General features: G+C 38.1%; 1 protein-coding gene across 1 annotated transcript in view; it reads right to left on the reverse strand.

Moving 5' to 3' along the window:
- Positions 1 to 764: 764 nt before the first annotated feature.
- LOC109095366 (uncharacterized protein C1orf21 homolog) overlaps positions 765 to 13,061 on the reverse strand; it is a 29,462-nt gene continuing 17,165 nt past the window's right edge. The window contains exons 3-6 of the mRNA XM_019109073.2: positions 5,406 to 5,491; positions 4,211 to 4,281; positions 2,875 to 2,935; positions 765 to 2,309 (exon numbers count right to left, since the gene is read on the reverse strand). Coding sequence (XP_018964618.1) covers positions 2,268 to 2,309; positions 2,875 to 2,935; positions 4,211 to 4,281; positions 5,406 to 5,491 — 260 coding nt within the window. The 3' untranslated portion in view covers positions 765 to 2,267. The remainder of the gene's footprint in view (positions 2,310 to 2,874; positions 2,936 to 4,210; positions 4,282 to 5,405; positions 5,492 to 13,061) is intronic.

The raw sequence follows: 13,061 nt of genomic DNA on the forward strand, positions 1-13,061 counted from the left end.
AAAAAGTTTTAGAGTTATAGACATCTACTTTTAATGTTACCTCTTAAATATTAATGTATCGTTTGTGGCACTTTCTGCATGTCCATTTTTTCCAATTGTGCTGCACAAGAGATTTTAGCATTAATAAATCCACAGACTCTCTATAAGCAGCAAGTAAATTAAAGCTGTGGAAGGAGCATATTAAGAGTTTAACCACTGGAAACAGTAATGTATCAGAATATCCTAAATACCCTGAAATGTCCCCCAGTGCACTAGCAACCCAAATGAAGTAGTAAAGGTACCAAAGTGATGAAAAGAACTGAAAAGCTTAAATAGTGAGCAGTCACGAAATCTAAAACATAAACGTTCATTTTATACAATTATAGATTTTAATCTAATAATATACCATTTTATACATTTCTAGCATAGTTTAGCTCAATTCTTCAACCTGCAGGTGGAGACAAACCACAAGTAGTAAGTGAAATTAAAACGCACATATGCTTCGCGTTGGTCTGTCAACATCTAATGTCTCCTCTCTGTGTGGATTCTCCGAAAAGACGTGCTGTTGGACAGCTATTTTAACGATATAGTTAAACATTTGCACGGTTTGATATTAACCCCTGGTGGATTTGTGATCTGCACATTTCTGCATTTGAAATTCGAGCCTAGAAACCATTAAGTATTTTTAACGTTATGAGTCAGACCACCAACAGGAAATATGACGCTGTTACAGATTAATGATGTCAGCAAAGCAGTACATACCTATACACACACACACAAACAAATTAATCGGTGAGACAGCACACAGAAACCACAGCTCCTGTGTCTTATATTTTAATATAAAAAGAAAACATTAAAAATAAAAATTAAAAAGGAATCAATCCAGTAATCATGAAGACAGATTCTTGGCCAGTGCTGTGTCCCCCAAAGTGACCCTACCCCACCTCATACTGTTTAGGTCTAGAACATATCTATGAATTATATGAAACAAGAATTCATTTTAGCCAACACGACTGAATACTTTTGAAAAAGAAAGGCAGGGTGAGAAACGCATACAGGCCTAAGACAAACACCTCATCCCGTTGACAACGATTAACACAGTAAGACCTGGTTCTCTGACACAGATTAACACAAATACAGCCCTCGAAACACAAAACAAAACAGACAACCCCAGTTCTCTGCCATAGTCTCTTCACAGTCCATTACCTGTATTAAAGGGCAGCATAAACAGTCAATACGGATCTTTAAGTGAAATGCTGCCAGTTTGCGGGCGGCTGTAAGGGATATTTTTGGATGTGCGTGTTTGGCATTATTTCTGTCTATTTTCTGAGAACTTTACAAATAATAGCAGGCTATACAAAATTAAAGTGTGAACCTGTGTGTGGAAAGAGGGTGTGGTGATCATTTTAGCATTAAGTCTTTCTCTGTGTGTGAGTGAGTGTGCGAGTGTGTTACGGGGTCACCGTACAGCCCTGACCTTTACAGCACAAGCTTAAAGAGGTATGATCTATGCAATAAGCAAAAAAAAAAAAACATTTATGGAACAAACAAATCAATCTTGACAAATTTAAAAAAGGTCCTTCAAAAGGCAGTGTCCAGACTCAAATGTTCGAAACCTTGCCACGGCGCTCTTATCAAAATATCAAAATAATCAGCCAGTTCATTCATATAGTCACTCTTCATAAAATATTTCTCTTGTTCAATCATTTCTCTCCCCAAAAACCCACAACACTCCATCTTTAAATTCACTCCCCATTATCTCCAGAGGATGTTTGAAAGCTCTCTTCTGGTTCCTCCATATGTCAGTTTTCTCTGGCCTGCTGCTTAAAACAAGGACTGGGAGGGGCATGTCATCTTTTTTCTCTGCATATCCTTTCATCTCGCTTTCCTTGTCATAATCTCTCTTTCTCTCTCTCAGATGGCTTCGTCACAGCCAGGGGGAGGAAGGAGGCCGTTTCAATGCTGGCCGTAGGAGGAGAGGAGCAGAGGGGGACGGGGGTCCTCATTTCACGTCAGAGTGAGTCTGTTGATAATACATCAATCAAGCTGTTCTTTCTTCACCCAAAACCATCTAGATCTCCAAGCAAGGCAACCCCAAGAGAGGAGAAGGGGTCAAGGGTGCAACAGCCTATGAGGAAAAGTCCTGCATTCTCTCGCTCTCACAAGCACACACTCGCACGCACTCGCACGCACACTCACTCTCAGAGTGTTACAGACATAGGAAACACTGATTTTTTGAGTTCACACTCTCTCTATTTCCATCTCTGGCAAGATCTGGCGCCTCTCTGCTATGTCACATCATCCTCCTCCTCTGAGCAGTAGTCCCGCCCCTAAAAAATAAGGAGAGAGAGAAAGATTAAATAAAAATGCTATAAGTGAATTTGAGTTTTTGTCCTAACTAGCAGTAAGAGTGATAAGCAACGCTACATTTTGTTGGTTGCCAGGTTGCTCCAACCACAAATAAAACTCATTGGACCAAAATCCCGTTCCTCATGAATATTAAACATCAACTACGGATGAGAACAGAAAAGCGCTACAAGCTTTACATAACCCTGTCTTATTTTTAAACAAAATCTAAAATGTTTAGATTTAATAAATTTTATTCCAATTGATATCAGACCTCAAGAGAGAGACAAAGACAGATAAGAGAGGGAGAGGGAAAGAAGGAAGTATTTGGGGAAAAAGCGAAGCCATAAATATATCATTTTATCTCTAGAGGTCTACAGGAAGTTCCAGACAAGCGATTCACATGACGGAAGGACAAGACAATGTCACAATCTAGATAAATGTACAGTACTCTGAAGGGTGGTTTAATGTACACTGGCCCTTTAAAATCTCTAACCCATCTGCTGCCTGCTTTACTTCTGTGCCTCGTTCTTTTCCTCCCTCCCTCACCTTCTCAATCTTCTCATCCAGCATTCTGAAGAACTCCTGCTGACTCTCTGACGTATGTATGCTGAGAGAGAGAGAGAAAGAGAGGAAGTTAGTGGGGGTAGGAGAAGGGAAGCAACAAATACACTAGAATTTTCCATTACAACAAGCATAAAGAACACAAATACACACACTCTCTCACACTCAGAAAGCTACCACCTCCTGTAGGATCAAGAGTGGCTGGGCAGGAATCATTTTTATAGACACATTACAGCAGGGACTAAAAACCCTTGCCTGCACACACACACAAAGCACATTAACTGAGCATTACTCCATCGACACGCACATAAAACAATAATGAACTGTTCATTCTTAATGAACATTCCCTCAAACACAATTTCTTCACCTCCAGACATTTTGAACACCATATGTATTAGCTTTCTGTTTAATGTGTTCCTAGCTTTCAAAGCTCAGTGAAAATTAAAGTCCATTAAGGCATAAACAAATAAAATATTAATGGTTAACAGGTCATAAATTAGTTTCCATGTAAATAGTTGTAGATGTTTTGAAACATATTTTCATCTCACGCTAAATGTTTAATAAATAGCTGAACGTATCACCCAAAAATGATTTAGTTTTTACTTCATTTACCTTGATTTTCTTATAAGACCTGTATCTTTTCATTCTTTAATTGAGCACTACAATATTTTGCATAAAGTACATGCTGCTGTTTTCCATATAAACACAAACTGAGGCAGTTTAGCTCCAAAAAACAATTTTGTTGCATTTTCATGGAAATAAAGAAAATATGGGTTTCAAATAGGGCTGTCATGATTTTCACTACACAAAATGATATTACTGCAGATATTATCACAACCCCCCCCCCACCCCCCCCCCCCCCCAGTTCAGTTGTCATCAATAGTTTAAAACTACATGAGGGTGAATAAATGACATTCATCTATGGTGGAACTATTCCTTTAAATGACTTTTAACAAAAAATAATTATAAATTAGCCTTATTATTTATTTGCACCACAATTGTGTTATTGATGCTTTAGGAATGCAATTTCACTAGAAATAATTATGCCAATAAAACACTTTGAAACTGACAATTACATCCGAAGGCATGAAACATCATAATAAGTTACGAAACATATGGCACATTACGCTCAAATAGAACATGCAAATGAGATCCGGAGGGGATAAGACAGGCCACAAAGCGAAACAAACCACACACAATTTACAGACTTCTGGCACGTTTTCAACAGAGCAAGAACTTTAATGCCCTCACCCGCACACACAAAACAAACAGAAACACACGTACACTGTAAACAGAAAGACACATGTATAAACCCACTCACTTTGTCTTGTTGGCACTGGGCCCAGGCACCTCTTTGTGCTGTTTGGTCCTGTGCTGCGTCGAGCTCTTCTCCTGCAAACACACCCACAGTGAGCACGTTTTCACTTACTACTGTTCAAAACAAAGCCAAATTCAGCCTCCGGCGACCGTCCCTGGTGGCCCTCTGGTGCAGAGGCCCTGTTGGCTTCTGGACGTGGGCCAGAACCAGCTTCTCTGCCTGGAACACAGTGTGATACAGAGGCCCTGGGAGTGACCTTCCTCTGGCCACTGCTAATGAGAATGCTGCCCTGCTGAGAGACAGCGCGAGAGAGGGCTGCCCTCACTTTCACTGCGTCTCTATTCTCCTCTCACCCCCCTTATCAGAACATGGGCATCCGAACACCTGCTCTGCCTGTACAACTTCATTAAGCCAGGCAGTTTAAAGGGGGTATATCATGGAAAAAGGATTTTACTTGCTCTACTGGAAATGTACTACATGGACATACTTGTTCACAATGCAGATAATTTATGGAAACCAAAATGCAAAAAGGGGTAGAAACAGGACAATAATTGTATTTTGGATAAGAAATAAACAAGTAATGAAGCATTTTACACCCCAACTGAGCACATTAACATATAACATTAACATATGATGACCCACATTTGCATATCAATGCCAATATTAGGCAGTGACATTATTACTCTTTTAACAGGTGAAAAGGTTAGCCAATCATAACAGGGTAATTTACATAGTGTTAAAAGTAATGTAGCTAAACAGACAGCTTAATTCTGAAGGTCATTATACAAGAAACCTTAACATTATTAGTTAAGGTTAAAAAAAATGCATATATCATGTTCATGACATCTGAGAATTTTTTAATGAGTGTTTGTAAGAAAAGATGCATGTAGAAACTCCTGAATATTACAGTTTGCCTGGTAATGCGAGTGTCTAAGCATGAGAGTGAGACTCTGTGACAAAAGTGGAACTTTTTTTAGAATTTCCCTCTCCCACATTCCAAACATGTCGGCACACGTGCGCACTGCATACGCTTAGTTTTACCTCTTAATGTATAAGCCAGCAATGGCATATAAGCCTCAAGTGGTGTGTGTGAGTGTGTGTGTGTGTGTGAATACTAAGCAAAATATGATGGACACCACTGCACAGGAAGAATTTCCCAGGTGTGTGCACAACTGCACAGGCATGTTTTGTATCTCACCAGGTTCTCCTGGTTGCGTGCGTTTACTCTGTCTTCTTCTCCACGCATGTACTTCACCTCCTCCACTCCCTTCATCTTATATTCATCTACAATGATAGCAAGAGAAAAACACAAATAAGAGGTTCATTCTTTTACTGTTAAAGAAAAGATTCACAGAGAAATGAAACTTCTATCATAAGGTCATTCCAAACCTATATGATTTTCTTCTTAAGTGGAACTCAAAAGAAGACATTTGAGTACTGGTATTTTTTCCATTCAGTTACAATGAATGTAAAAGACACAAAATCACCTTAAAAGTTTCATAAACTAGCCCATATGAATTATGTTATATTGAAAGTCTTATTTATAGATGATAGATTTGTGTGAGAAGAAAGGTAATTAATGTCTGATAATCTTGCCCTTCAACTAACTGTTGTACTGAGTCAGTGAGTTGAACTTGAGAATCAAATCAGTCTGATTAATGAACATCAGATTCATTGAAAAGATCTGATTCAAAAGAATGAATCATTCATGAATCAGGCATCAACACTTCTCTCATGAACGTGCCCAAACAGCCACTGTATGTGTATACATTGTACACAGTATACAATGTATAAATTCAATCGTCATTAAATTATTTACATTTAAGTTTGTACCATACACACAACTCTGTTCTATGGCTTCAGAAAACATATGAACCACTTTTACATACATTTATGGTGCTTTTTGTCATTTTGGAACTTGACAGCGTTATTCCACCTTCGCTTTCATTATACTGAAAAGAATGGTCATATTCAACACCTTTTTTTGTGAGTGAGAGAATTCACATTTAAAAAAAACAGCTCTAACACATGAACGTTTCGGATTTTGCCCTTTCCCAGCCATCGGTAATTACCAGAGGCCATGTACGTGTTTGCATGTCCATGCATTCACTTCCTCATAACACATACACGCACCCACACATATACATAAATCCGTCTTTTACTCTGTCTACAAATCAGCGTGAAGCAATCACAGCCCACTCAATCTCTGTTTATCTTCGCCTCTATCCGTCTTTCTCTACTTTTCTCGCTGTGAACTCCCTGTCAGTTACCATCATGACAGCTGGAGTGGGCAGCCTGTGAATGTGACTCAGTGCGGCCCATCAGCACAAGCACAAAAAGCAAGATAAAGGAGAAAAAAAAAAAAAAAAAAAAAGAGGAATATAAAAGGAGAGAGAAAAAGAGAGAGAGCAACACCGCCAGTCTTTCACAGCTTTAGGAATGTAAACATGTCTCTGCACAAAAAAAACCACGCTTCAACATGCTGACAAACACACACACACTCAGCCAAACCAAGGAGAAACATCACACACAAATTAAAACCAAACTTTAATTGATTTGGCTGTTCTGTGTTATACAAAACAGGCCTCATGGTTCTCATAGAGCATTTACATGCATACATACGAATACATATCTTTCTTCTCACACGCACTCGCATGTATGCAAGCAGGGTGATACCATTACTAAAAAAGGACATCTGAGGTACATATCATTCCTAATCCATCTTTTCAGAACGAGAATCATCCGTGAAGCGCGCATCTCAGAGAAACGGAGGATTTTGGAGTTGCTCACCATAAGAGAGAGTGACATTTTGTCAGTTTAGTATGTTCCAGACGGGCTATTTTTGGCGAGAAGATGAGAGGTTCTCTAATTCGATTGGCTAATTAGTGATAACAGCATGATGCCGACCTTTAGGACCTGATGGTTAGAAGGATGCTCGCTTTCTCAATTGACAAATATAAGGTTGGCCCCTGTGCGACTTTTATCATTTTATACTATTATATTGAAGTATGACACAATATTGAAGTAGAGTGAGGATAGGAAATGATAGGGAGAATGAGAAATGTTGCAAGCTGGATTTATGAGCATCATGGGATGTGTTAAAGAATGGCGAGGTAGTGAATATTTATTTATAAATATTTTATTCACAAAATTAAACAACAGTCTGAATATAGAGGTGATTTTATGTGCCTTTTATTAGGCCATTCAATTTCCTAAAGGCTGTGATGGTAGGCAGTTTTGTGCCTGCTTCTTGTGTCATGACTCATGAGTATGACAGTACCAAGGCAAAGATATTTTTACATCATCTCCGATTTTTCCATTTCAGTGTTTAACCCCTGAAGATAGAGCTGGGCAGTTCTAACTCTATGAACCAACTGCCAATTTAAAAAAAAAAAAAAACATACACAAATTCAGTCATTCATTAACGGCATCAATAAAAATGCTCAATTAGATCCCAGAGTGTTTTTTGCATTCTAAATAACTCATTTATTTTTTTTTGTCTTCATATTTCACTAAATGAGCAGAAAGAAGATGAATTATGTTCAGACATGATCAGGGAGTTTTGCCCCATCTTTAATGAACAATCTCTTTGCAAAAAACAAAACAAAAAAAAAACACATGCTTAAGGTTAGACGTGATCACGCATGTTAAAAATAAACTTCAATCACTCTCTTAATGTTGGTATCCTTCAGATGGATATGCAGAACGACAGGTGCTACACACAGCTCAGGGTTTGGGATATTTTTCTACATTTTACACTTATTGTTAGTCCTTCGACTTTATTTTTGAGCAAACAAATGAAGCTCTGGTGAGCATTAACCCAATAAAACCTTCCAATAACAAAAAAAATATTATAAACCAAACTTCTGAATAGTAGTGTATATACACCCACCCCCCCACCATTTTTTAAAATAAGGCTGAAAAAAATGTATTTACTTTTTTAGAGCAACATCAAACCATACATTCTAATCACTAGGCCTCCATGTTTAATCTTATCCTTTTCTGTGTTCGTGACAAGATGCCTTCTGACGTCCAGGTAATTTAGCTGTCTGGCTGCTCGTTCGGCTAAATCGAAACAAATCGGACGACAAGACAGCTCCACAAGCCTGTCTTCCTCTTACTTTTACCTTCTGGCCTAAATTCAGATGTGTTCAGTGCTGTGAGTGGCGGGTCTGAGGAACATGAGTGGGCTGCTTTACTTTTAGAATCATTGTGGAGAAGCCTTGCCCTGAAGCTATTCTGTAGGTGGGCGTCTGTTAACACAGCGAGTCCATCGCAAAGGAGGAGAGTTTGTCAATCTCACACTCTCTTTGATAGTAAATGGAAGATTACTCGCTAACGTTATGGCGGAACAGAGAAGAGTTACGAAATCAAAAAAACAAGAGACACGTTTTGCGCTACCTTCAGACACATGACCGATACCACGCCTCTGGTTAAAGACCAGTCGTTAAACATCTGAAATCATGTGTTTAAACCTCAGAAGGCAGAGTGTCACCGAGATGATCTGTTGCACTACTGTACACCGTTGCTGTTAAAAACATTAGCTAAACACTCGCTTTGAGAACGCAGTCACTTGGTGACTTTGAGAAATGGCTGTATGAAATGTATTAACCTCAGCCTGACAGTAAGCCACGTGTACACACACACACCCTCTTATGCTTTGTTCAAACATAAAGTGGTTTTATCACTGAAGGTGGATGAGTGGCTGTATTTATTGGGCCATAAAGGGTGTTCCTACTGCTGGGTGGCCTGTTATTGTTAACTTGGATAACTAGCAATAATCTGATTACAATTAAATGGAAATAAATCAGTTTTCTTGTCTCTAGAATCAAATGAAGGGGAAAGCTTTGACTGTAGTAACATTTCTGAATTGCATTATGCATCAGATTGATGCAAGAGTTTTCCTTGCATCATTTTTTCTAAAACTAAATCACCCTGCAAACTTAATAAAGCTAAGTTGGTAATACAAGGCACTAGCAACCCCAAAGTCATGGGCTTGATTTATTGGAAAAACAAACATAATAATGTAAACCTTGAATGCACTGTAAGTTGCATTGGATAAAAGCATCTGCCAAATGCATATGCAATGACCGGAAGAGATTAAATCATGCAGAATAAATTATATAAAACAATGATATTGCTTATAATAAATGTTAACATGGATTCTACTATCTATTCCTAAAAACCCAAAATTGATCTTTTACTCTACTTGAGTTATGAATATGAGTTTGCAGAATGTATTGATTATGCAATAAAAAGGAAGTAATCGAGAAAAAAAAAACCTCACAAAAACAAACAGTGTGCAAGAGTATTGTTATCATTGACTTGATCTATTAAAAATCATTATCATTAATTGAATTGATATATTTAGGTTAGTTGTCAAGGCAAAATTTCTAATTTTAAGTTAAAGAACTACTAAAACTGAAATAAAAACCAAATTATAGCTTCAAAGAAATATTAAAAAACAACTAATAAAAATGGGAAAAGGCCATAAAATTAATAAAATGTATATTCAAAAATAAATACTATAATAGTACATGCAGTACATCATATTTAAACGGCATCTAACAATGTAGTGTGAATCAATAAAAATGACATATGTCCTGGTTCTTTTTAATAAATCAAAGATACAAAATGCACAGTGTAGCCAGTTTCAAGAAACAAATGACTCTTACAAGCTGGTTCTTTTTAATAAATAGTTCAAAAAGACAAGTTACTGGATTAAATACATCTGAAACAAATGACAGCATCATCCGAAGATAATTTATTTCAAACTAAAGTCAAATGTAAATTATAACAGAGTACCAAGTAACAAGATGAATCAACACCCAGTTTTAATAATAGAACTAGTAAACTTTTCTCTCACACTGCAAACGGTCGCTGTCGGTCATGTCAAATATGGCCGGCTCTTGTTGAAAATCAAATGTCTTCTGGTCACTTTGTCGGTGCAAATCGGCGTCAACGTGAACGCCCCAGTACAGACTGGCAGCAATCTCACACACCAATCTCAACAGCTCAGTGCAGCACACATGTAACCAGACAGCATATTCTCCGCCTGCTGCCTCACTTGTTTGTATTAGGGCAGCTCGGCCTTTCCTGTCATTGTGCGTGTCGGAGCTCTTGTGTGTTGTTGGGATCGTTTTTGGGGTGGATCACTAAGGGTTGGGTCAAAAGATGAGGACAATCGATGACTGTATAATTGCATGTTTTGTGTAGTAGTTTGTCTGTTGGAAATTATGTTGTCAGTGGTAAAGTTGGGAGTTTGGAGAGAGAGGGGCGAAAGATGTCTCCCTCTGTTCTATTGATAGAGCTGTTTGACTGACAGTCGGGAAGGGCAGTGGAAAGAAGGACATTGGGCTGGCAGCAGAAAGAGAGAAAAAGAGCGAGTTAGAGACATAAAGATAGACAAATAGAGCGAGAAGAAGGGGGGATTTCGCAATAATCCACAGTAACCAGGTCACTGCTCTGTTCGCACTGGTGAATAGAATACTCATCAATCTGTTGTTGTGCCTTACAGTTCACTCAGATTATCAGAACGCCACATGAGCCTACAGAACGAAAGAGATGAGGACCAGAAGGTACAGTATGAACACTCACATCCTCAAAATATAACAAGAGGAAGTGCAGAACTCAGAGAAGTAGCCCCTACCTCTGACTACCTGTACTTCCCTATGATCAAAACATTGTCAAATGTTTAGCTAAATAACAGCACTATCCCACGAGGCCACGGGACAGGAGTTAGTGTTCTTAAATAGTGGAGAAAAACAATAAGGCTGATGTCATAGATGTCACATGACGTTGTTAACACTGTGGATGTAGCATGTTCAAATTGTATTGATACTACACATATGCATTCAAATGTACATTATATTGGTCAATAAGTTCTTCATCAAAAGCAGCAAATATGTACTGTATGATTAAAACGGTATACTAGCTAGTGTTATTGTTAACAAATTATAAAAAATTGTTTTTGAAAATTGGCAATTGAAATATAGCTGAAATAAATAAATAATAGATGAAATACCTCACAAAAAATGAGAAATGTTGCTTTATGTGCTCAATAGAGCTACATTTATTTCCTCAGAAATAAAGAAAAAAAAAACCACACTGCAATACTGTACTTGTAATACTGCAAAATATTATTACAATTTAAAATAACTGTTTTGTATTTTAATATTTTAAAATGTAATTCATTCCTAAAATGTCAAAGCTGAATTTTAGCAGCCATTATTCCAGTCTTCAGTGTCACATGATCCTTCAGAAATCATTCTGACATGCTGCTTTTGATGCTCCAGGAACATTTCTTTTTATTATCAATGTTGAAAACAGTTGTTTTGATTCATACTGTATTTTTGTAGACACCATGATACTTTTTTCAGGATACTTTGATGGATAGACAGTCACACTTGATCAAATTAATGCATCCTTGCTGAATAAAAGTGTTAAATAAAAAAAAAGGGAGAATTAAGTAAAATAGCTTCAGTAACGAGAAGGCGGGCAGAGAGTAGGCAGAATAATAAAAAGGAGACAGCCCATCGCAAAGAAAGGAAGGAAACATGGAAAGTGTGGCCTTGAGAAGAACGACAGATATGCAGAGGGAGGGATACATGTCAGGGGAGGGAAAATGGGAGTTTTTGATCCCACGTCACTCACTCTCTCCCTCGTTCTCAGACCGTTCCCCACCATCTCACACACTCTGAATCCTTAGAGACAGAGAAAAGAACATGGCAGGAAGAGGGAGAGAGAGGGAGAGCGGGTAGGCGGCAGCCGCCTGTGACTGCTCATCAAGAGATTCCTGTGTGGATTTTCTGCTGTTTTACCCCTAATTCTTAATCTCCTATAATCTCTGTCACTCTCTCACAGGTCGCACACTAAGCGCTGCTGTTATCTAAACCCTTTAAAACATATTTACACCCTTTCACACACACAAAAATCAGAGAACACACTCACAGGAATGAGTCATCACTCACTCCAGCTGATAAAGTTATCCTCAAAACACACGCCTGTTGGCACAGATAGCTGACAGTCTTTACACAGACACACACATCAGTATGACTGCTCAGAAGGATGCAACCAAGAATTCCCAGAATGTAATCAGCTTCCCAATACACTGTAAAACATTATTCACTGGCTGGACATAAATTACTTAACTGGCTGTTTGTTCTGCTTAACATTTAATCTTGAATGAGTCCTGAATGAGTCCTATGTCAATGCCAGTGATGTTCAAAGATGTCTGTCTGTCCCTTACGTTTGAATTACTTCCCACATATCATGTCTGCTTGAATAACATGGATGGAGCTATCACTGCTGGAACCTGTTCCAAGTTACTATTCAAAGCATTACATTTTGCATTTAGCTTCAAGCATAGGGTTGGCCAGCAATAAAACAACTACTGCCAAATGACTCTTAAGAGTTTGTTTTCCTGAATCAAAAACACAGTCTGAGTAAGTGTAGTCCAATTCACAAGCCAATGACTCTTGGGACTTGAGCTGGTTTGTGTAATGAATCGTTCAAAAAGACTATTCGACTCACAGGTTAGCAGTTTGGAAAATCCTTCACTAACTCTTTCAAATACACATCCAAAATCATAGTACACTAACCTATACCAAAAAAGCCCAGTTTGAGCACATTTTCGAGCTAATATTACCCACAATTACCCTATGAAAGGGAAGAGTCATGTTTAAACTATATATGAACTTGAAAGTTGTTTTAATTTTAGAGATTTTGTTAATGATTGTTGGCATATGGAAGGGAACAGAGGTTGGTCTTTGTATTCAAGACAATTCTATGATAAGGTGTCCCACTTTCCCCTTATTAGCAAGGTACAGAAATGTAAAGCATAGTCCAAGTATAT

This window comes from Cyprinus carpio, chromosome B8 (assembly GCF_018340385.1).
Source record: "Cyprinus carpio isolate SPL01 chromosome B8, ASM1834038v1, whole genome shotgun sequence".
Lineage (NCBI taxonomy): Eukaryota > Metazoa > Chordata > Actinopteri > Cypriniformes > Cyprinidae > Cyprinus > Cyprinus carpio.